The 24984-nt window shown below is 33.1% G+C and overlaps 1 protein-coding gene and 1 pseudogene across 5 annotated transcripts in view; both read right to left on the bottom strand.

Moving 5' to 3' along the window:
• Cnot2 (CCR4-NOT transcription complex subunit 2) overlaps positions 1 to 24984 on the bottom strand; it is a 99034-nt gene that overhangs the window by 51996 nt on the left and 22054 nt on the right. For 2 of the 5 annotated variants that reach the window (XM_047549952.1, XM_047549947.1), the window contains exon 2: positions 13486 to 13558. In XM_047549952.1, coding sequence (XP_047405908.1) covers positions 13486 to 13558 — 73 coding nt within the window. Of the gene's footprint in view, positions 1 to 958; positions 1017 to 13485; positions 13629 to 24984 lie in introns of those variants that run through there. The other 3 variants (XM_047549948.1, XM_047549949.1, XM_047549950.1) reach the window with 2 other exon arrangements.
• LOC124983050 (60S acidic ribosomal protein P0-like) lies at positions 18450 to 20705 on the bottom strand (annotated as a pseudogene).

Raw genomic sequence — 24984 nt, 5'->3', positions numbered from 1 at the left:
ATCTACAAATCATGAATATGAACTCTACGGAATAGATCTGAGAGAGCTAAAAACCCAATTTTCAAAAGCTGTCTAAGAAAAGCCTCAAACGTAGTAACAATAAGTAAGATAATAAAGACCCAGTCTACTACATTTCTACAAAATTATTTTTAAAAATTATGACTTCAGGGAAAAAAATCTGTAATGCTAGTTTTTTTGTATAAGGCAGAAAAATCAATAAAAGCCAGAAGTGTTGGCATCCCCCCCAATTTTCTCTCTGTCTCTCTCAAACACACACATACACAGAGGATTTGGTGAATGTGATCATATTCATTCAATAGGTAGTCACTGAACTGTGTGTACCAGATACTGTGTCTTCACTGCATCTATATTAATTTTGGTTAACTTCAGGCCTGGAGACTGCTAAAAATGCCCTGGTCATTCTGTCAAGACTTAAAAAGGAAAAGATGTCTGAAATGTCTATTCCTGTAGAGATTTAAAAACATAGTTACCTAAGACCTTCAAAAAGAACATAGCATGTTCAAAGTTAGAACAAGGAAACTAAAACTTGCTACCTCCTGAGACCATGTTTCATAAAACAGAATTGTAATCTATGGATTTATGCCCAGCTACTTTTCTAAGCTGCTTTTCTGAAAAAACACAAGTTTTCTCTTTCTGCTACACTACTTTGAGAACTTTTTTTTAATCTAAAAACCTTTTTCTGCATTATAAGATCAACGGTTTACTCAGTTAAGGTTTTTTCCTATTACTTATCTAACAAACAAAAATTAAAACTATTTCTTAGAACACTAGAATTTTATAATATAATTTATGAGACAGTTTTATTAAGAAAATAATTTATAAGAAACAAATTTTTAAACTAATAAAATGGCTCATTGGTCAAATGGCCCAACATCCACCCTCAAATACTGACAACAGTAGCATTGTTTCCCCCAGCTTTTCCCCGCCACATACTTACCTGTGCAACTTCTTTCAACATTTGCTACTCTGGGGATTGGAAAGCTCAGAGCTGGAGGCTGAAGTGAAGAAGGAAAGGTTGGAGGGTGAGCCATGGCACCAGCCCCACACTAGGAGCTCCCCTGAGATATTACAGCAGGGTTGACACCATAGCTCTGAAGTTCAAACTCCAGCAAACGATAAGAAAGGAGTCCAACCAGAACATGATAAACGATGGGATTCTTCTGCTCTTTGAAAAATAAGGAAATCATGCTATAAAGATCTGAATGTCCAGTTTCAACATTATGACTCCCTGTTCACCTATCATTAATACCCAACCCCAGAATCATCTTTCAGACCAATTCAAAATACTAATTAAAAAAAAAAAAAAAAAAAAAAGGTAGCTCTCTCTATAAACTTGCACACTTTTTCAAAATGCAAGGCTGGGCTTACCTGGCCATCATGAAAATGTGTTAAGACAGTTGTTCAAATACTCTGCCTATCCAATCTTTAAATAAAATAGTCTCTTGTTTTCCTAAGTACTCGACATTGAAGCTAAGATTCTCATACATCTTAACACCACCATCCAGCAGAAAGCTGGACCACATGGGATGTGTTTCCTAAAAATGGACATGTAAACTTTTAAAAAATAGAGATAACTTTTTATAAAAGTAAATTTCTTGGGAAGAAGTTAATCTAAGTGTTCTATACTGATAAAAACAAAGACCATTCCATTAGAGGGGCACTTTAATAAAATTAAGTGATAAAAAATTCAAAGAAAGACTTTTAACAATCTATACATAGGATCTGAATGAAATATCCAATCTGTTCTCTCTCTCTGTGGCAGTGTTGGGGATCAAATCCAGGGCCTTGCACCTGATAGAAAGGTGCTTTACCACTGAGCTACATCCCTAAATCCTAATCAATTATAAAAACATAATCTTTATTTAATTATATAAAAAGTGAATATTTTGATTCAGAGAAAAATGAATCCTATTATAAATACTAAAACTAATAAAATAGATGCTTATTTCAGCTATTTCAAGACAATATCAACTCAACAGATATTATTGAAAGTGACAAATTATTTTTAAATGTTTATACTTTAAAAATGCACAAATGTATCAGAATCCTGGTTATGTGTGAAGTAGTCAAAGATGAAAAGTATTTTCAGCAAGAAAACATGGGACTTTCTTTTAAAACATGTCTAAACATCTTACCATATAAATCAATTCTCAAAAACATTTATTGAGCATCTACTACCAAAAGTGCTAGATGCTAAATATTACACTTTAGACTTTGACATACTTTATCCATTTGGTGTTCAGAACAGTGAAACATCATAAATAAAAGGGAACAGAGGCAAAAACAGACTTACAATGGCTTCCTGCACCATCACCAACACCTCCAAGACCTTAGTGACCTTACCCTTTGTTACCTCTAATCTCCTTTGTTACCATTCTCCCCTTCTCTTACAATGCTCCCACTACACTGGCTTCCTTGTTGGTCCTCAAACACAAGAGGCATATTCCTGTCTCCAGATCTTTGCATTTGCTGTATCCTCTAGAAGTATTCTTCCCCTATATATACCCACACAGTTTTCCTACCTCACTCACTTCAGGTACTGGGGAATCATCTCAGTAAGAATTTCCCTGTGTTTTAAAATCAGCACTTCCACCAACCACTTATATTTAGTGTGTTTCCTTTGTCTGCTCCAACCTGAGTCTTTAACCAAGTCCTTCTTTGTCTTTCACAACACTGATGTCATGTCAAAGACATTGTAGAATGTCCCCCAATTTTGGTTTGTCTGATGTTTTCCCATAACCAGACTGAAGTTATCCATTTTGAATGCCACATCATCACACAGGTGATATGCCCTTCTTCCATGCATCATATACGATGCATACATTCCAATATGTGAGCACATGATATGAACATTTTTTGTTACAGGTAATGTTAACCTGGATCTTAGTTAAGGTGATACATCTGCTAGTTTTCTCAGCATTGCTATTTTTTCTCTTTTAAAATAATGTTTTGGAGAAGTACTCTGAAAGCATGCAAACATTTGTCCTTATATTTTTGCCCAATAATTACAGCATTCATTCATGGATACTGCTTGCAGCACCTATTGCTACGGTATTCTAATGGTGATTTTCTATTGTCCTCATTCCTTCTATATTTTTTAACTGAAATATTCTTAGAAAGTAAATAAATCATCTTTAAAAGATTTCACTCTCCTAATTAAGAACACAGTTGCAAAGACTATATATAACTGGCCCAAAGTGGTATAGGTTAGAAGGTGAGAACAATGACCAGAATTCAGGGGTCTTGACTCTACTAATCACATTTTCTTAGCTTTATTGTAGTACATTTATCCTGGCAGAAAGGGTTTAAAATTTCATAAGCCACACGCACTCTGTCTTAGCAACTGGCCCTAAATAAGAAAGATCCTTATTTTTTTTATCTCCTTGAAAAAATATTTTCATTAGCGTTTCACTACAGTCTTCAATTTACTGAGCTAGATTAAACAATAAAGAGATAATATCCTATTCTATGCTGTACAACTCAGATTTTTTGAATAAGGAATGCTAATTAATAAATTATTATCTCAGCTGAGAAGATGAATGATCATTGAATTTATGGGCCTACAGATATGAGAAATTTTGAAGGAAGGGATTTCAAGGGACATGGTCCAATGTTTTGACCATTGAATTTATGAGCCTATAGATTTGAGGAAATCTTAAAGGAGGGAATTAAAAGTAAATGGTCTAATTTTTTGCTTTATAGTAAATGAAATCAAGGCTATGATGATCCTATTATGACTCAAAATTTATTGATTGATCTATACGGTTTCATTCTTTCCAAACGACTTTGGTGCTAAGATCAGGTCTGATATTTTTGTATATTACAAACCACAACAGAAAACATCCAAGCTTTGACTGAATACTGATACAAAAGTTTTTTTCTCTTTATTGGGAATGATTTTCATTCATCTTCTCATCTTATAATTTTATAAAACAAAGTGACTTCCACTTCTAACTAAGATAGACTAATAGTAGAACACCCTTCCCCCAGGAGGGAAAAAAGCATACTAAATACTGGCTTTCAGATACAAAAGAATCAAAGGGAATCCTTGCTTACAGACTGAAAGAGTTTTCAGGCTACAATGAAGGGAGAAAGAGCCCGGGTAGGTGGAGTACAAAAATTTCTACAAAATGAAGAAGTGGAGCTGAAAGTCTGGGTAGTCCAAGGCAGCTAGAGTAAGCAGGCTAGAGAATCAGAAGAGAATTACAGACAAAGAGCTCTAGAGATTTGGAGAGGGTCTCTGGATCTTGACCTAGTACTGCTCAGTACAAGCATTGTGAGGGAATTATCTCAGGGTGGGAAAAGAGCCACCTCAAAAGAACAGAGGAATCAATCCTCAAGGCTAACACAGAGTTGGAAATTATTTAAGTTACTACCAACTAGAATAGAAAAATATTATAATTCACTGGGTATTGGATAAAGTACTTAGAAAAGTACTAGGTCTGTATCTGGCAGAAAACTGGTCCTAAATTTAAAACTACTCTGGTTGTTTAACACAACTTTTTTAAAAAGGAAGTCTCAAAAGGATCAAATGGTTTTTTAAGTAACTCAACTGCAACTCAAAGAAATCTAAAGAATTGTAATGGAAGTACAAAATACAGACAATCAACAGAAAAAGTTACCAAGGACTGGTACTCAAGCAAAAATAACCAGTCGTGCAAAGAAGCAATAAAATATAACTGCTAATAGGGAGGAAAAAAATAATAAAAATCCAACAATCAATAGAAACAGACATAGTCTCTTGTGATAGAAATGACACAAATGACACCAAAGTTTTAATTACATTTTGGATACAAAAGAAGGCAGAATGACTAGCATACTGAAAAACAGCTTAGAGAACTTGACAACATAGTAATAAAAGACTACCCTAAATAAATATACAGAGGGAAAAAAACAGTGACATAAGATGGGGGATAACTTCAGGGCAATCTAATCTGGAATCCCCATAGGACAGCAAGTACAGAAAAAAATTTAAAGAAATAAAGGACAAAAAAATCCTTCAAATTTGATAAAAATTATGAAGACAGAATTTTGAAAAGCACCACAAACCCCATACACTATAGGCATGAAGAAAATTATGCCAAGATACAACATAATCAAAGCTATACATCAAATCAAAGATTCATTATCACATTTTAATTTTTAAATTTAAAAATTTTAAGCAAATCTTAATTGTAGCCAATGACAAAATGATACATTATGTACAGAAAACTAGAGATAAAAATGACAGCAATTTTTTTTGTTAGAAATTTAAGTCAGAAGATAGTGGAGCACATCTTTAAAGTTCCAAAAGAAAAATTATCAATTCTGAATTACTTAAGCATCAAAAATATTCTTATAAATGGGGACACTTTTTCAGACATACAAACCCTAAAAGAATTTATCACTAGAATTAGAAAAAATGTTTTAGTACTTTAGCTAGAAGGAAAATGATACCATAAAGAAGGGAAGAAAGGAAAAAGAAAGGGAAGTAAGGAAAGAAAGTAGGCAGGGTAAGGGAGGGAAGAAATAAAGAAGGAAAAGGAGAGAAAGGAAAGGAAGAAAAAGAACCAACAAATCTATTTAATTATAGATAACAATGAAGAGCAGAAATAACACCATCAGTGCCCACAAAACTACAATGAACCATGAGAAGGTGTAAACAGAGATCTAAGCAGAAATATTTCCCTTAGAAAGTGAAGTTTCAGCTGAGACCTAGAAAATTTATATATATTTATTTTTTTTGGTAACCATTTGATTATTAAAATGCTCAAGAACAATTTAAAATGCCCCACAAAATACTGATTTACCCACAAAATATTGTTATTCAGTAACAAATATTTACTGAATGCCAGCAAATTAGTCTCAGATAGGGATACAGTAGTGAAAAAGACAGTGAAAATTCACTAGAGATGACATTTTTCTTTTTAAATGTATTGCTGAGCCTGGAAGGAAGGAAATGATATTCAGCACCCAGACATTTTAATTACATACACAAATAATTGGTATTATACTAACCACATTCTCTAATCACAATGGGATTACATGAGAAAGCAGCAACAGAAAGGCAAGAAAAACTTGATTTACATTTGGAAAATTAAACACTTAGGATTTATTTAACAGCAGTAAAACAAACCCTACACAAAGGAAAGCATTAAAAAGCACCGATGAATACTAAACAAAAATAAAATTTAAATGTAACTACATGAAGCTAAAATTTGATTCTTATGGAAGTTGATTAATCTCTACCAACACTGATAAAAAAAGGAAAGGCACACAATAAACAATTTTAAAAAATGAAAAAAGTTCTGTAGCGAAAATACAAACATACAAGAATGTAGCATTATAAACAATTTCTTTACCCTAATAAGATATATCTACAAAAATTCCTATATCAAACATATTTAATGGTGACAACTTAAAATTTCCCTATAAGACAAGTAATAAGAGAAATATTACCACTAATACTTTTCAACATTGTATCAAAGATACTAATGAATTCAGAAAAGGAATGCAAGTCATAAAAATTACAAAGGAAGTTCCAAAACTGTCATTTTCAAATGATATGTTTATTTACATGAAAATACAAAAAAAAAACCCTATAAATTAAAGAATAAAAAAGTTAAGCAACATTGATGGTTACAAAATTCAATTTAGAAAGTAACTTGCATTACAACTTAACAGGAACACCTATAAAATATAATCTTAAAAAATACCTTTACAACCAAAAAAGCAACAAAAATGACTGAAGATTTACAAGTTTATTATTAAAAACATAAAGTCAAGATAAAATATAGACGACCTCAATAAACTAATTCATGAATAGAAAGAATATCATGAACTTATCAATTCTTTCCCAATAAAAATAAAGCCAATGCAATTTCACTTATAAACTCAATACTTTTTTGGGGGAGGGTAGTCTTTTTTTTCAATAGTATTCTAAATCTGTCAGAGCAAAAGGTCAAGAAAAGTCAAGACATTCGTGAAGACAAGGATTAACAGAGACAGACATCAAAATTTAACGAAGGTCTGTATTTTAAAAAGCATGGTACAGGCATAGACTAATACATCAAAGTAATAGAATAGACAGAAGAAACAAACCCATGAATTTCTTTTAAAGAAAGAGTTTACAAAACAGCTAGAAAGCTAGCACTGCTGATTAGTTAAGGAAGGAGGAACAAATCAATATATGATGCTCATAATTGATTATCTAGGTACAGAAGGGAAAAAACTGGATTCTTATCTCATACCATATGCAAAAATCAATTTCAGATAGATTAAATTTAAATGTGAAAAGAAAAATGAAAAATCTTTCAAAAGACTACATAAAAAAAATCTTTTAATTTACTTAATTTCTATAGAAAAAAATGTCTCAAACACACCAATTTAAATCCTGATATTTTCAAGTATCAGATCAACATAAACATTCCCAAACACATTCCTAGAAGACCCCTTGTGGATTTAATACTCTTGAAATTTTAAAATGAGGTTTTGTTTCATATATTATTATTTCTCTAACTTCATGAAGTTCCCTCTTCTGTTGTTTTCATGTAGTTGTGAAAACATGATGGCTAGGTTTCTGAGATTTTTTTTTTTTTTTTTTTTTTTTTTACTGTTCCCCTTTCCCATTTTTATCTGGCCCTTTTCTTTTCAGTGTTTCTGACTGCATGCCCTTCTCTATTATGAGTATTCTCCTCAGCAGGGTCATAGGAGGAAGCACTGGTTTATTACTCGTTCAGGCAGCTAGGCTGCTCCAGTCATTCTAGCTTTTCTATGGGTCCTTTATACTCATCTAATGAAGTTGACAAAATCTATCCCAATTTCAAAGTGGTTTATCAGCAGATACCTAATGGTTACTTTGGGCGTTCCCAGTCTTAGGTTCATTAGACTTCTCAAAGCTTCCCTCTACATTTTTTTTTTTAATCCAGAAAAACTGATAAATATAGGTCTTTTTATTAGTTCTCTTCTGCTTATATGTTTAGGTCTCTGGGGATCCCGTGTCATCAATTTTATTTAAAAAATGTTCACAACTTTTGGTTTTGCTTTCAACCTGTTCTATTTATGTGGGAATTTAGAAAAATTAACAAAAATATCTAAGCTGTCATCTGAACTGCTACCACCCCAGAATACATGCAAGGCCTACTGAATAACTCTTTGCTTCTACATTTTCTCTGATTCACAGAAATATTCGTACTAATGTGTTAACTTTCAATTTAATGACAAATATACTTTATGTTCATAAATGAAACAAATTAATTGCATGTAAATTACTTTTCTGAAAGAAAACTATTTCATATTGAAAGCCTAGGGCCTAAATTCCCCAAAGGAACACCACAATGAACACACATGGGTACTATCAAACTTCTGCTGTAAGTGACTTGGGTTTTTTTTTTTTTTTTGCGCGTAGTGCTGGGGGATTGAACCGAGGGCCTTGTGCTTGAAAGGCAAGCACTCTACCAACTGAGCTACATCCCCAGCCCTCTGACTTGTTTTTAAATACTCAGCAAAATTACTTTCAGCCTAGAAAAAGTATAAAAAATTACCAATACACTAATGGTTTCATAAACCAAGAGTCTTGAAACTTGCTTTTCAGATAAAAAAAAAAGTCAATTCATTTAATGATTTCAGAAGATAAGGAAGAAAGTGCCACAACATATAACACATTCAAAGAAAAGCTACAACCATCATGTAGCAATGAGCCAAGCAATGGGGAACCTGGGAATTCGTTTAACTTGGTAAGTCTATACTGGCTAGAAAAACTGGAAAAAGAGGAGCCAGGAATGCCAAATAAAATATCAAATTTAATTAAAAAAATACTTAGGTTATGGAGTCAAATGACTTATGCTGCTACTAACATGATCATGACATGAACAGAAGCATCACATTTAAAAATGTAATTATAAGTGAACAAAACATGAAGTCATACATTTTAATTTTTTTCTGACCCTTTGCACTATTTCTGGCTACAGACATTAAGTGAAGTCATTTGTTTTCAAGACTTTCAGGAGCAGAGAAAACTGTGAACCAGTTCACTGAACCAGGTACTTATTTTTTAAATCATTTCTTCATCAGCTCGCTTTTGTTCACTTTCATCCAACACCAAACAACAACAATGACTAAAACCTCCCTCTTTTTTCCTCTGGGCAACAGATTTACCCTAACAAATCTTCAACTATATTCGTTTACACAATATTCCCCTTGTTTTTGTTTCATTAAATTATGTATCTTTAATATACCATGTCACTAGCTTTGATGCGAGTGCTGTTTTTAATGATACTAGAAGGTATCCACAGAAAGAGTTAACTATGCCACAAAGCTATCAGTTGTAAGATGCATCCTAAACTGCAGAGAGACAAAAACTCGCAATAATGTGTAACTTACCAAAAATGAAAAGGCATACTCATTGTTTGTTTACACTTACTGGGTATTGAATCCAGGAGTGCTCTACTACTATACTACAGTCCCAACCCTTTTTGAGACAGGCTCTAGCTAAATTCCTGAGGCTAGTCTTGAATTTGTAATCCTTCTGCCTCAGTCTTCTGATTCACTGGAATTACAGGAGTGTGCCACCACACCTGGTTACAATTACATTTTTCTTACAGTGTACAGGTATGCACCACTGCAACTGGCTTAACTTGTATTTTAAATGCTTTATAGTATGCAGAAGTCCTTGGTGAACTGTCAGATAAGTTAAGTGTTAAACTGATATCAGGGAAATTGTTCAGGATTTTGGGTGGCTAGAAAGTCATTATTTTTTTTCCCATTCAAAACAAAGGAATATAGGGCACCACTGTCAAAAAAAATAGTCACACACAAAGGAGGATGCACCTGTACACATGGAAACACATTATGTAATAATATGAAATTAAGAATAATAGAACACAAAATTCAAATTAATGACTACTTCTAGGAAAGAAGGCAGAGGAAGAGATGGGATATGGAAATATCTCCATAAGTATAAATGAGCAAGCTGTAAAATACATATTTGTTAAAAGCAAAGACGACGAATCACATCTCATTTACTAGCAAGGATCAGAAAATATATACCCCAAACTATAAAGAGTAAAGATGTGAAGGTTAATTTCCACATTATATTTTAATATTTTTGTCAACAATTTTGCAACGGGTATCTGTTAATTAGATGATTTTAAAAAATTAAAAGAGGAAATTAGCTCATATTGAAAATTTCCATTCAGAGTAACATCTAAAAATCTTGGCAGTATCAGTAGTAGGCTACCTAGCATATTTCCCTATTTCTTCATTTCTGTTCTTTCACTGTTTTATTTAATAGACATTGAACCCTTATCTTTATAGAAGGTACCATGCCAGGCACTGGCAATACCAGAGTAGATAGTTTTAGTGTTCAGGAAGTTTGAAACTGCAGCAATGTCCAATGAAATTTTCTGCAGTGACAGAAACATTCTATCTGCACTATTCAAATATGGTAGCTATCAACAGCACATAGCTTTTGAACATTTGAAATGAGGCCCATATGACTGACAAAATACAATTTTAATATTTAATTTACAAACTTAAATATAAGTAACCAGTTGTGGCTAGTGCCTTCAGTTTGGGACAGCACAGGTCTACAGGAAAACAAGAACAAACAAACAGATAACTGCAATGTACTATGGTAAACAGTAAACCAGAAGTATGCAGAAAGTTTATGAAAGAAAGTGGAAGGAGCACTGCACCAATGGTAGGACAACTTCTGGAAAAATTCAAACCAAATTCTTGAATCGTGAAGAAAGGTGAATAAAGGTGACACATTAAATGAAAGGAGACAATATAAGTAAAGCCTTGAAGGTGTGAAGTGACATCGGGGATACTAAAAGCAGTTTTGCATTACTAAATGGAAAAGCCCACTATAGGGAATAACAGAAGAGGCACTGGAAAGGTGAAAAACACATGGTAGATAAGACTGTAGAAAGACTATGTATAATGTTTAGAAGCTTGAACAAGAAAGGAAAAGTCACTGGTAAATTAAACTAGTAATTAAGATGATGAAAATTTGTGTATGCTCCTATCTCAGATATTTTTAGTGTAAATTAGAGGAAGGTAAGAAAATTCTTGCAAAACCCTGACACTGCACTTCCATGAAGAAAGTCTGCTAATTCTTCTAAAATGAATGAACTGCAAACCATTTAAATAAATTGTCTTACCTGAACTAATATACCAATTTATCTATGCAAATAAATTTCAAGTACTATAGTCAAACTCTGAATGTCTAACTGGGCTTAAGTTTCTAGTAAAAAGAAACTATACAAAGTAGATGTCATTATAAAAATCAATACTTTAACCAAGCCAAATCTAAAAATCACTTTTAGCACACAGCTGAAGGAATGTAATGTACCTTCCTAAACTACATTTCTAAGGCTTTAATCAGGTTCATAAGGAAATGAGAACTGGAGAAATACTATGCTTATTAAACTGTGGAATGTTAGCATGCTATCAGGATGCTTGAATAAAGATAAGAATCAAGAACTTTCCAAAAGCAAAAGTCCTCAAATTAAAATAGTAATAAATATGGATATAAAGAAATTCTACTTTTACCCATGAAAAAATAATAAAATTCTTTAACAAGGTTTTTAAAAACCTAAATGAGTTTCATCTCAGAATATACAAACTAACTTATTAACATAAATATAAATGTTATTTTAGTAATTTTATTTAATACTCCTTTGATTATTCCATATGCTCTTAAACTAGAAATTATATTTCTATACATGTTCTTTTCAGAGGAAGCTTCAAAAATAAAATAATTTTACAAAGCCAATGTAAACAATAGTTTTCAAGGATATTTCAACAGGCATTAAGCATCAATATGTAAGAACAAAAGAAAAAAGAAAAAAAAAAACTGAACTAGCAAAACCATAACCAAGAATGCATTTCCAGGTAAGTGCAAATCCTATTAGCATTTGTGAATACGGTGACTGGAATAATAGGGTATTTTTAGTGTGGTATGAGCTAAGAATGAGCAAATCTCTTCATATGTAAAGCACAATTTTGTTTTACTCCTTTCTTAAGCAGAATTTTTGGAATTCTATGTGAATATGGTTCCTGAGGCAAATTAACTATACTGTATAGTCATAACCAAAAAGTTCTCTACTCACACCTTACAAACTGGATAATGAGCACTAAAATGCCACCTAACCTACAATCTCAATATTCTGAAAATAATTTAGCAGAACCTACCAAGAGATGTAAAAATCCAAGAAATATGATCAATCAAAATCTTTTGGGTCAAGATTGGTGGATGTGGTTGTAAGGCAGGAAGAGCTACACCAAGTACAAATAATTAGCAAATTCTATATACATCAAGTCTACAGGACAAATCAGAAAAAATGGTTATTGGGAGAAATGATTCAACAAAGCTCCAGCTTACTCTGGCTTATTAAAAGCATAAAGGTCTGGCAAGAAACTTCACACATCAAGTTAGATGAAACTCTAAATAAAGATTAATTTAGACAAAGTATCTTTTTATCAGGAACAGTATCCAAAGTTTGTCAAGGTTAACTGTTATCACACTAGTTACCTTGACAAACTAGAGCAAATGAAACTGGTGGGGTCAGGGAGAAAGGTTGGACACATGTCTGTGCAGGAGGCCTTAGAGGTGCATTTCTATGAGATTTAAACTATTTCTATTCTAGATTACTATAAGATTTAAGAAGGGGTCACTATCAAGTGAATAAAGCAGGTTTCCTTTAAAAAAATTAGTCAAATGTTTCATTTACAAAAATCACTGTTTAAATAGCATTATCTTTAAAATTCACCTTCTTTTCCTTTACAGTGCTGGGGATTAAATCCAGGGTTTCACGCATGTTAGATAAGTGATCTACCAAAAAGCTACATCCCCAGTACTAAAATTCACCTTCTTTAAAAAGCTCAGAAAGAAACAGGAATGTTACATTTCAACTATCTTTTTGGCATCCCTACAAACTACATAAGGGATTGATACTATTAACCAACCTATTAAATGAGAAAACAAGAATCTGGCATTGTAAGAACAGCCAACTAATACAAATTTAATAGAATCTGGATCTTTAAATAACCTGGGTGTCTCATTTCTATTTATTTTACATTCTATTCAATTCTGTCTATATTTTTATGAGTCTATTATGCAAAATATAACCAAGACATAGGTTTTAGTCTTTTAGCAATATGTGTAAAAGCAATCAACACATTGTTTCATGAACTATTACCTCGGTCCAACCACAAAGTCATAAACTGTGTATCAGATAATCTGTCTTGACATATATCAGAAAATTTATTTTAACAATAAATACATTATGAACATGCTTTATTTGAAAAATGTTTCCAACTATTTCAACTGTCAAATCTAATACATATCTTTAAAATCATAACCCAAATTTTCCAAATTAAGTTGTATTCTTTGGAATTTATTGGTTCCAATTAAACATAACATACTAAAACAGTTCAATGCAATATGACAAATAGAAAGAAGGGAAAAAAGAATGGCCTTACCTGGTAGTTTCTTTTCTCAGATAATGTATGTCCATCAGTCCTCACCATAGAGTCGTGTCCTTTCCTCACAGTACTGGAGGCAATCAAATAGAACTGTCACTCAAGGGTCGTGTCACAGGAAGGACCGCCCACCAGTTCTCCCTCTAGAGTGGAATTATCCAAAAGCCATCAAAATTACTAACATGAAAATATATGAACAGTAGCAAAACTATCCAATATGATACACAAAAACATGAGAAAGAAAACAAAAACAAAAGTCATTATCTTATACTCTATCTTTCCTCTTAGCCATTTAGGGTTAAAACTGGCAGATGTACTTTGAGACAGAAATTATTAAATTATGAAAAACTCTCCCCTCCCACACCTACTTTCTTTAATTACAACTGTCCACCAAACATCATTGTGAAGGAAGAAACTTAAAAGTAAATAAAACATTAAGTGGGTAAAAAAAGCTCACTCATCAACTAATGCACTTTTTTCTTTTAAGAGTTCTTTGGTTAGTCTCAGAAATATTCAATTAATTTCGATTCAGCCATGACACTACATATTTTCCCCCAAAGCTTACATATTTGGATAAGAAAGAAATGTAAGTTATACCATTACTGATTCATGCCACTCATGAGGTTTATTTCTGTGCCATAAAACGGGACGGCATTATATATTTTATGATAATTGAGAGATGCAAACCTAATTCAACAGTCTATTAAATTTTACTCCACTGAAAAACAAATGCCAACTTTTACTGATGCTTTGGTCCTTTAGTCTTCCCAATTCATGCATATTCCAATAGAATTCACTTTTTTCACATTGGCAAAAACAATAATGGTGCCCATTTCTTAACCTAGACAAAGATAAATAAATCTAAAGTGACTAGGCACAGTCCACGTCAGGTACAAAAATCACTGAAGCAGAGGTGGTAGTCACCAGAAATGCCATCTCAAAAATGTATACTGAAAATCAAACAATGAAAGATTCAAAGATGGTGTCTACGAAGAATTTATAAAGATATATTTTCACGGCAAATGTCTTGCAACTAAATTTAAGCAAAACATTTACCCTAAGGAAATAGGATTTATACCAACTGAACCAATAATGTTGCTAAGGACTAATACTTATATTCAAACTTAGAGCCACTGCTTAGTATCATATGCAATATACTTTAGGAGAGGACGATAAAATCATCTAATTTATAATTCAAAAGGAGGGGGAACCAGTATTAGTAAAACAAACAGACATACATATACATGATTACCTCTAAAAACCAAACTGTTAAAAAGGGAAGAACCGTTTTTAAGGAAAACAAATCATTAAAAAACTAACATTATTAGACTTCGATATTTAAAAGAATTCAGGAGATGATTACCTATCTTCTGGTTCTTTTTTTATATGTCTGATTATAAAGTCAGTGGAAGTGGTATTTTTACTCATTTTTTACCATCTTACATTACACATATTTGGATGAAATACTTGAAGATACCTTACTATGTGGCAATCATATGTACCTTGAAAATTGAGTCCGTCTCTCAAATATAGTAAGGGAGAAAGGTTTCTTAACCCTAAGTATATTTGCTACAAAAATGCAAATCCGGGCTGGGGTTGGGGCTCAGTGGTAGAGCGTTTGCTGGCAAGTGTGAGGCACTGGGTTCGATTCTCAGCACCACATGTGAATAAATGAATAAAATAAAGGTCTATCAACATCTAAAAAAAAAAAAAAGAATGAGCATTTTAAAAAAATGTAAATCCTTATCATTAAACAAGGGGTTGGGTTATTCAAAAGGAAAAAATTACCAAGTAAACTGGATGTCCAAGAATTGTTAAGTGACACACACATTTGGCTCCAACTTAAGTTTTCATGGTTGTCACAAAAAGAAAAAAGCATTATTATGCATCACCTAAACATTAATCCTTTTTTAATATTATTGTTTAATAATATTAGTAAATTTGAAAATAATACCTGCCTTAACATTAATGTATTCATGATGACACTGAATTCAATGTACAATAGTGCAAAATTTCAGTCATTACTTATAGAGAGTACTTTCCTTCTTAAATGTTTATGTTAAAGTCCAGAGTACCTTCAAATTATACTGGTTTCATCAAAAGATGTCTAAAATCTAAGATCAAGCAAAGTAATTTTAATACCTTAATGCCATACACACCTTTAACAACATAACCTAATTATACAGAAAATACTAGAACTGAATTCTTTGATCTTAACAATAAAATTAATATTTAATCTATAAATTTACCAGATACAAGAATAATCTTCACTTTGGAATCTACCACTTTTAGTATGAAAGAAAATCTTGTTTACTGTTTGTTTCTTTCTTTGGGGATAATTTCAAATATTTCATGGCCTAGGGTTCAATCCATACCCAGCATATATGCTTACCAATATAGGAATTAACTATCTCTATTAAACTAAGAATCATGATCTCCTTTTAGTACACAAAAGAGGAAAGGACTGACAGTACTTTCTTCCAAATAAACACAAATAGCTAATATTTGTCACCACTATCTTCAATATTTTAAAACGTTTGGTAATATATTTCCGAAAAAGTCCTACAAGTATCGAAGTCTGAAAGGACAACTACAGATTTACCAAACTTCAACGAAATTTTCTATAAGGCAGGGATGTCTTATATAACAGTAAACAAATACTCTTCTAACTTAAATAACCGTAGAAACAATGATTTTTAGACATTTAAACAGTCATCTCAGGACAAAGATCATCAAGAAAAAGAGCATAAAGTGAGCTCTACCAGTGCTCCCAGCTCATTGCCTCTAGTTTTGAGGATGATAAGAAGGGGAAAGTAGAACTCAGTCAGAGCCCAACATTCTCATAGAATTAAACCAATGGTCTAAAAGTTTCCAGTTAGGGAAACACCAAAGCAGCTAGAATCTGTAGAACAAACAGAAGGAAGTTTTATTTCTGATTTTAGGTTTAAGCTAAATAATGATTTGAATGTGCATGTGAAAAACTATCGAGTCTGGAGAAAAAGCCTCTGAAGAGGAATAGTCAAAACAATTCTCTGGGTTCATGTTCGCATCAACCAGAGCAGAAGGACTTCTTTACATGGGGTATCAAGTACAGTTCAGAAGGTAAAGAATGCCTCAACAATGAAATCAAATAAGCTTTAGACCAAAAGATGCTCTGGACCAGCACTAACAAAGCTTAAATGCAACCTCCAAAGAGATCATGATTCTAAGTAACACAGCTATACCTCAAAACAAAGTCCAACAATATACAAAATAATTCAACACACTCTAGCATAAAAGAATGTAAAATTAAGTATGTGGCACTCAATCAAAATGCAGGAAATATAACCCCTGAAAAAGTGAAACACAATAAAAGGAAATAAATCATTACATATGATAGAATTAGTACACAAAAATGTTAAACCAGATATTACAAATACATTGCAAACACCCCAAAGATAAAAAATGAATGTGACAATAATACAAGGTATAATAAAGACCCCAATTGGCAACACAAGGCAATTTCTTAATGGTCACAGAAAAGTTTGTATCCTGATTTTGATGGTGGTTATGTGACATGTAATAAAACACCATAGTATGAAAGAGTGGATGCATACATAAACTGGTTAAAATCTGAGACAGATTTGAAGTCTAATTATGCCAATCAACTGCTGGTTTCACTAATGCACTATAGTTATGTAAGATAACACCTTTAGGAAAAGTTAGGTTATGGGCATATGAAACATCTTTATGAGTTTACACTTACTTGAAAATTAGAAATATATTTTTAAAGGCTGAGACTGATCTTCTAGAGATAAAAATTCAAACATTAAAAAAAAAAAACCACTGGCTAGGATTAACAGCAGATTTGATACTACAAAAAAGTTTAATGAACTTGAAGATATAGTGGTAGAAAAAAATCCAAAATTCAACAGTGAGAAAAATAACTAGAAAAAAGTAAAAAATAAGAACTGTGGTAAAATGAACTATGAACTATGCAACGGTATCAAACAGGATATTTCCAAAGGTCTAACATTAGTATAACTACTTTCCTAGGAAGAGTGAAAAAAATAAAAAACAACAACTATATTTAATTTGTTGAGTACTATACTACAAACTCACAACCTCCAAGGAGAACAATCATTACATTTTAGAGTAAAATTACTGAAAATCAGCGAAGAAGAGGAGAATCTTAGCCAGGTGTGGTGGCATATGCCTATAATCTCAACTATTCAGGAGGCTGAGACAGTGTTCCAACCTTAAGGCCAGCACAGGTAAAAGAGTAAGACCCTGTCTCAAAATAAAAAAGGGCTGGGGGATGTAGTTTAGTGGTAGAGCACTTGCCTAGCATGTGTGAGGCCCTAGGTTCACACCCCAGTATAGCCACCCCCCCCCCCACCGCATAAAAAGAGAATCTTAAAGCACCAAAGTGTAGGGATGACATCAGAAACAATGCAAATGAGGGTACTGTGGATGAAATTTTTTTAAGTACAGAAAGAAAGAGAAAAATTATCAGTGAAGAATTCTAAAACTCAGCTTTCAAAAACTAGAGCAAGTAGTCAGTCATTTTAAGACAGTTTAGCAGTATAAATTTAAAAACACACATAAACAGCAATTGTGCCCCTTTAAGTATTTACCAAAATGAACTGAAATATGAGCACATCAAAACCCATACAAGAACATCTATACTTAACAACGTTCTTCAATAGGTGAATAGACAGAGTACACACAGAATATTATTCAACAATAAAAAAGAATGAACTAGGAAGTCATTCAACATATCAATCTTAATTTGGAAAGAATCCAGACAAAAAAGACCACTAATGATTCCACTATGATGACATTCGAGAAAAGGCAAAACTCTAAGGATTAAAGTTTAAAAAAAAAACAGCAACAACTGATCCAATTTCAATCCTTGGGCCTCAGTTTCCAAACACACAAAATAGTGATTTAGATGGAATTTTTTAAATGCATGCAGCTCCAAAATTTTCTATTTTAAACGTTCTGTGTCAAGGTACTAGATTCAGAAAAGTGGTAACTTTCCCATGTTTCCTTTATTCTCCCACTTCATTGCTCAACAGTATTTATAACAATATCCAAATATTTTAGAGGTTGGAAATGACATCTAAAATATCTGTAATTTGGTAGTCATTATACACTCAGCTTTAAGCTAAAATGTGAATTTAGTCCTGTTAAAATGGACTAGTTGGAGAAGTTTTTCTTTTCTTTTTTTATAAATAGGATATTATGTTCCAGGTTGGTGATTAATTAGAACTACAAGATGCGACAAATTTCACAGAAGCTCTGTAAGTTGAAGTAAATGCACTTAGCCATGATTTTTAAAACCTGAGGGTTTCTCAAATTCTAAAACTATGTCAAGTAACTTTTTCTTGTTAATAGATTATAATCACAAATGTATTCCTGTCACTATGATCTAATTTTTAGTTTGAAGGCATGAATGAATGTTTTCAAAATTCTGTTAATGACTAGTGGTGCATATAAGAATCAAAGGCAGATAAAATAAAAATAAATAAAACTCAAGAATTTAAGTTTTGGGTGTTGAAGTTGTGGCTCTGTGTAAAGTGTAAAGTGTAAAGTTGTGGCTCTGTGTGGTGCTGTGTAAAAGCACTTGCCTAGCATGTGTGAGGCACTGGGTTCGATTCTCAGCACCACACATAAATAAACAAAATAAAGTTCATTGACAACTAAAAAAAATTTTTTTTAAAAAGAATTTGTTTCATATACTCAGTCTGGGAAGATTGCCATATTAACTTAAATCTTTTTTTCTGAATATTTTAATAATACAGATTTCACAGGATTGCAATTAACACATAAAATGAGAAGTTACTTACATTTAAAAAGAAAAATAAAATATAATCAATAATATTCCCTGAAATCAACTTACTCTCTAGTCATAATTTAATGTTTTATTACTTAATTTTGGGTCCATTTTCTGTAATGGCAGCTTCTTTCTTTTTTAAGAGAAGCACGTCTTTATTTCCTTGTTTTGTATATAAAGCTGACTAAATTGGTTGCTTTTTGATGATTGCTCAAAAAAATGAAATTCCATATCCTCATTCAAACGCCTACAACTCTTCCTTGGCTTCGACCATGACTGGGGGTGGCCACAGCAGCAGGAACAGCAGCAGTGGTGGCAGCAGCCAATGGGGGCAACAGCCACAAATGCAGATGGATCAGCCTTCACCTTCTCAGAAAGTGGGAAGGTGTACTCAGTTTCCACAAAGCCAGGACCCACTTACACCCACTGATGATAGAATGGGGCATTGATCCAACAGTTTGAAAATCAATCTGCAAACAAACATTAGCAACACTGTGGTCACCATCCAGGAAGCAAGAATGCAGAGTCTTCTCTGTGATGTCAAGCACTTCAGGACTGTAAATGCTGCCATTGTCAGATACCTGCTAGATGATTTGCCCAAAGAAGGGGAAGCTATTCAGCACGTTCAGCAGGGTAGCTTCACTGGCTCCCACTTTGTTCCCAGTCTTTATCAGTTACACATCACCCACGATTTTGATGGTGACCCTGAAGATTTTAGTGGTGATGCCTAAAGCCTGGAATAAGGAAGTCTTCTTGGGCACCAGACCACTGTTCTGAGCTGGCACAGTGACTTCTCAAGATATAATAGTACCAGCAATGAGCAGCAACTGCAATCTTACTGGTCAGCAGTATGTCCCTGATCTCAGTGAGGTCCTTCTAGGTGAACACAAAGTTCACATTCCCCTGGATACGGGGAGACAGTTTCTCCAGAGCTGGGTTGCTTTTCAGATGCTCTTGCACATCATGGGTGTTCCTGCCCGTGAACACCACAGCCTTCCCTCCAAGGAACATGTAGATCTGCTGCATCTGCTTGGAGCACATACTGCTCCCACAATGAAGTATTTTGGATAGTCACCCAAAAGCTCTATAACCTTAAGAAAGTAGTTGGACTTCCAGGTTGCCCTGTCTTTCCTGGGATCATAGCAGTTCATCAGGAATTGTCACACCACGTTTAAAGATGATGTCACTCTCAAGAGGACACCTGGCAAGAGATTATTGGGGTAGTCGTCTTGAAATATTACTTATTTATGTGTATAATTTATGAGTATAATTCTCTCACAAATATTTCAAGAATTCTGGGCCTGACACATGTATCTGTCTAAAAGGCCCAGCATCTTAAGACAGAATTTTCTACCACCAAGGCTTAAGGTCCTAAGTAAAATGAAGTATAATAAGGCGAGTACTACTGAACTTAAATGACAAAATTTCAATAATTTCTGAACCACAAACTTGAAAATTAAAATGTCATTTTTTTATGTTTAAATGAAATTGGCATTTAAAATTAAGACGGGGTGGGGGGTGTTTCTATAGTCTTTCTGCTGCCTGAAACTTAAACTAAAACTGCTTAACACCTGTATGATCAATATTTTCATATATAGAAGTTTAAAAAGAGAGGAAAAGGTACAGTCTTCTAAGAAAGGGGAGAGTGAAGAGATTAGGGGAAATAAAGTAAGCAGAACGGCCAAGTAGTACTAAAGACCCACTCAACAATGGTGCTCTCCAGTCACATGCAGCCACAGGAGTACAGAAACAGTGTAGGCAGAGGTGGATTTAAACACAGACAGTGTAACAGCATGAGAGGCAAGAGGATTAGGGATCTAGGCAAAGTAGTAATTATGATGATAGGAAGAAAAGAAGGATATCTTACCCTTTTACTAAGTCCCACCCATACCAGCTTTTTTTCTCAACTTGAGTCTTTACCTTTGCTGCTCCTTGCCAATGATCTAACCCCAAATCTTTAATATCTAGTGGCTTCCTGACAATAACACTTCTGCCTAATTGTCTTTAGAAAGGCCTTCATTGAACACCCAACTACCTGAATTTTGTTCTCAACTGTTTTGTTTCTTGTCTCTTCCCCCTTAGAATGCTAAGTGCCTTAAACAAAGGAAACTTGTCTATTATGCTTACCACTGTTATCTCAAGTACCTAAAATAGTGAGACATAACAGATACTTTATTGAATAAATAAACCACAAGAATATACTAAATCCTTTATTAACTATAATTTTACAAAAATATTTTCTTTAAAAGGACTACAGTAAAAGCATCTTGTTTGATGAGAAGATGACTAGCAAAGGTTAATTTTAGTTACTGCAAATCATTTAAAAATACTTTAAAGATATAAATGTACACTTATTTTCCTGATATTCTGATGTAGTACCAGGCTTTTTGAGTTGTGGAGAAATAACTGAATTACATTTTTTCTGCAAACCACACCTTTTACTATTTCCTATTTCAATTTTGTTTAAAGACACTTAAACAGTACAATCATTATAAATTTTTACAAATGTTCCCCAGTGTTTTAATAGTTGTCTCACTGTATCAGATCCTTCTGTTTCCTTGAAGAACACTTCTACTTTGTAACTATCATAGTTATTCATATATTCAACTTTCCCACGATTCAAGAGTAAATGATCAACCTAATCTAATATGGTTGCCCCACACCATAACCAATTTACAAAAAGGGGTGGGAGAGAAACTTAATCTTTATTTACTAGCCCTCTGAAATTTAGTATTTCCTTATTTAAAATGCAGGCAATAAGCCCTAGTGATATTAGGTACCAGCGCCTGTGATTTTTTTAGATAAATATATTTTAAAATATTTTTTAGATATTGATAGACCTTTATTTTATTCATTTATTTACATGTGGTGCTGAGTTTCAAATCCAGTGCCTCACACATGCTAGGCAAGAGCTCTACCACTGAGTCACAAACTCAGTCCCACACCTGTGGTATTTGTTACCACCAGAAATCACATATATTTTCATATTCCTTTCAGTTACTTCAAATCTCAAATTATCATTTATACTCATCGCTAGTCTAAAAATTACTACATACCACTAGACTGTGTTAATACGAATGTCACTGAGTTTATTTATTCACTCAAAATTTTAAAAACTGTATTCCAATATAATCAGTCTGCATAAGTATATATATTTAGTTTTGCATCTATAAAATATTATTCTGAGAAAAGGAGCAGATGCTTCAAAGAGTCATAAAAATTCCTGGAACAAAAATGTTAAGAACCTCTGGATTAAAGTAACAATGCATAGACAAGGTTGCTGGCAAAGGGTAATGTAGACAACAAACACAGCCTTCTAAGAGCCGAAAAAAGTCTCAGAGCACATTTAGTTGAAACACCTTGTTTTAAAGAAAAAGAAATTGTAATTTGGTAGGAGTGCCCTATAAAAGGCACATAAACAACCAGACAGAGCCAGGGAAAACAACATAGGATTTCTGGCTCCAAATTCAGGTGTATTCCAACTTTACTGTGACTTGGCTATAAAAAAGCAAGAAAGTGCAAAAACTAAACTGAAAATTTATGTCAAAAAGTTATTTGGGATAGAAATAAAAGTTACAAGAAAAAGATGATTTGAAAAAGAAAACAATGGCTTAATGAGTTAAAAAGCATTTTGAAAATTAATGCTACATTAATACTCCAATGTTTAAAAAGACTAGTCAGAAAACAAAAACCCTTTTTGCATAGTGAATATGTTGAAATATTCTGAATGCTATTAAAATACATTGTCTCTTCTACTTTTTCTTGAAACACATTTCTCGGTGTTTTCTCAGTATAGAGACAAATATAGAGTGAAATTTTTACTTTATCTTGATGCTACAGTAAGAAGTTTAACCATACAGGCTCAATAGTGAATATCAAATGGCAATCAGTATCAATCAGAAAGTAGTGGAGACTGTGGAAAAACAGAGAGTGAACCATCTAATGAGGGTAGTTGCCAAAATACTGTATGGAACAAAGGTATTCTTTAAAACATGAAGCTGATATAAAGACATTTTCAGATCAAAGAAAACAAACAATTCATCATAAACAGATCTGTAAAGAAAACAAGTCATTTGGACAAAAGGTTAATAATCCTACTAGGAAACTTATAATTTCATGAATTAAAGAAAAACAACAAAAATGGCAAATACATAGAATAAGAGTTAGCAAACTATTTTGTAATGGATCATTAGGTGGTAAATATTTTAGGCTTCTTAGGCCAGTCTCTGTTATAATTAATCAATTCTGTAGACGCAAAAGCAAACACAGACCATACATAAACACCACAAGTGGCATGTATTCCAATAAAACTTTATTTATAAAAGCAGGTGGCAGACTGGATTTAGCCTGCAGCCAGGTTTTGTCAATCCCTGTGGTAGACTACTGTTTTCCTCCTTTTTAAAAATAGGCATGATAGTTTAAAGCAAAAATTACCCTAAGGTGTGAAGAATATTTAAATTATGTATAATATGCATATCACAATTAGAACATAAAGAGAAGTAAAAGGAACTGCATACTAAGTTTTCACATTCCACTTAAACTGATACAAGTACAGTGGGATGAGGTGTATATCCAGGGAGTTAAGACCTAACTCCTAGGCCCTCTGAAAGCAACCTTATTTGGCACCAGGGTGTTTGCAAATGTAATCAAAGGCAAGGTCATACTGGATTTCAGAGGCCTAAATCCAATGATTGGTGCTTTTATAGAAGGAAGGCAAAAGAGATTTGAATACAGAAAGGGAAAGGACATTATGTGATGATGGAGGCCAAAGCCAGAGATGCAGCTTTTAAGCCAAGGAACACCAAAGACAACTGGCAACAACCACCACAAGCTGCAAGAGGCAAGAAGCATGCCCTCCAGTCTTCAAAGGAAGTATTGCCCTGCAGACACCTTTATTCCAGGTTTCTATGATTCAGAAATGTGAATCAATTTCTGTTATTTTAAGTCACTCAGTTTGGGACAATTTATTATAGCCAACCTAAGCAAGTAATGCAGTAAGCAAAAAGTTAAGTGTGTAATTCCTTAAGTAATCTCTTAAAAAAAACTATGCAAAGAAACATACTAAAAAACTCGATAAAATTTAAATGAAAAAGTAAATTAATAAGAAGACGGAGGAGGAGGAGAAGGGCAGAAAAGAATCAAAGTAAAAAAAAAAGAAAAAGAAAAAGCAATAGAAAATTTATATATTAAACTTTTATCTAAATCCAAACTTATCAATAATTACATTAAATGTAAATGGTCTAATTAAAAGGGACACCATCAGAGTGGCTTTAAAAAAAGAGTATGTTAACTACATGCAACACACTTTAAATATAATGACAGGCTAATAACAGGTTGTGAAAAACATACCCTTGAAAAACAAAAACAAAGGAAAGCTAGTATGGTCACATCAGTAGCAGAATAAGTACACTTCAAAACAACAAAAAAAATTACCATAAATGAAGAAAATATTAAATGATAAAAAGGCTAATTCACCAAGAAGATAAACACTCCTCAACTGTGCCTAACAACAGAGCTTCAAAATAAATGTATCAAAAACTGGTAAACCAGAAAGGAGAAACTGACAAATCCGCCATTACATTTGGAAATTTCAATGCTCTTTTCTCAGAAACAATAGATCAAATTAATAAAAGTCAGCAACAGAAAAATAGAAGAACATGAACCAACTAGATCTAACTGGC

Source organism: Sciurus carolinensis, chromosome 4, assembly GCF_902686445.1.
Source record: "Sciurus carolinensis chromosome 4, mSciCar1.2, whole genome shotgun sequence".
Classification (NCBI taxonomy): domain Eukaryota; kingdom Metazoa; phylum Chordata; class Mammalia; order Rodentia; family Sciuridae; genus Sciurus; species Sciurus carolinensis.
Note: the sequence above shows the minus strand (reverse complement) of the source record. Positions and strands in the feature narration are given on the sequence as shown.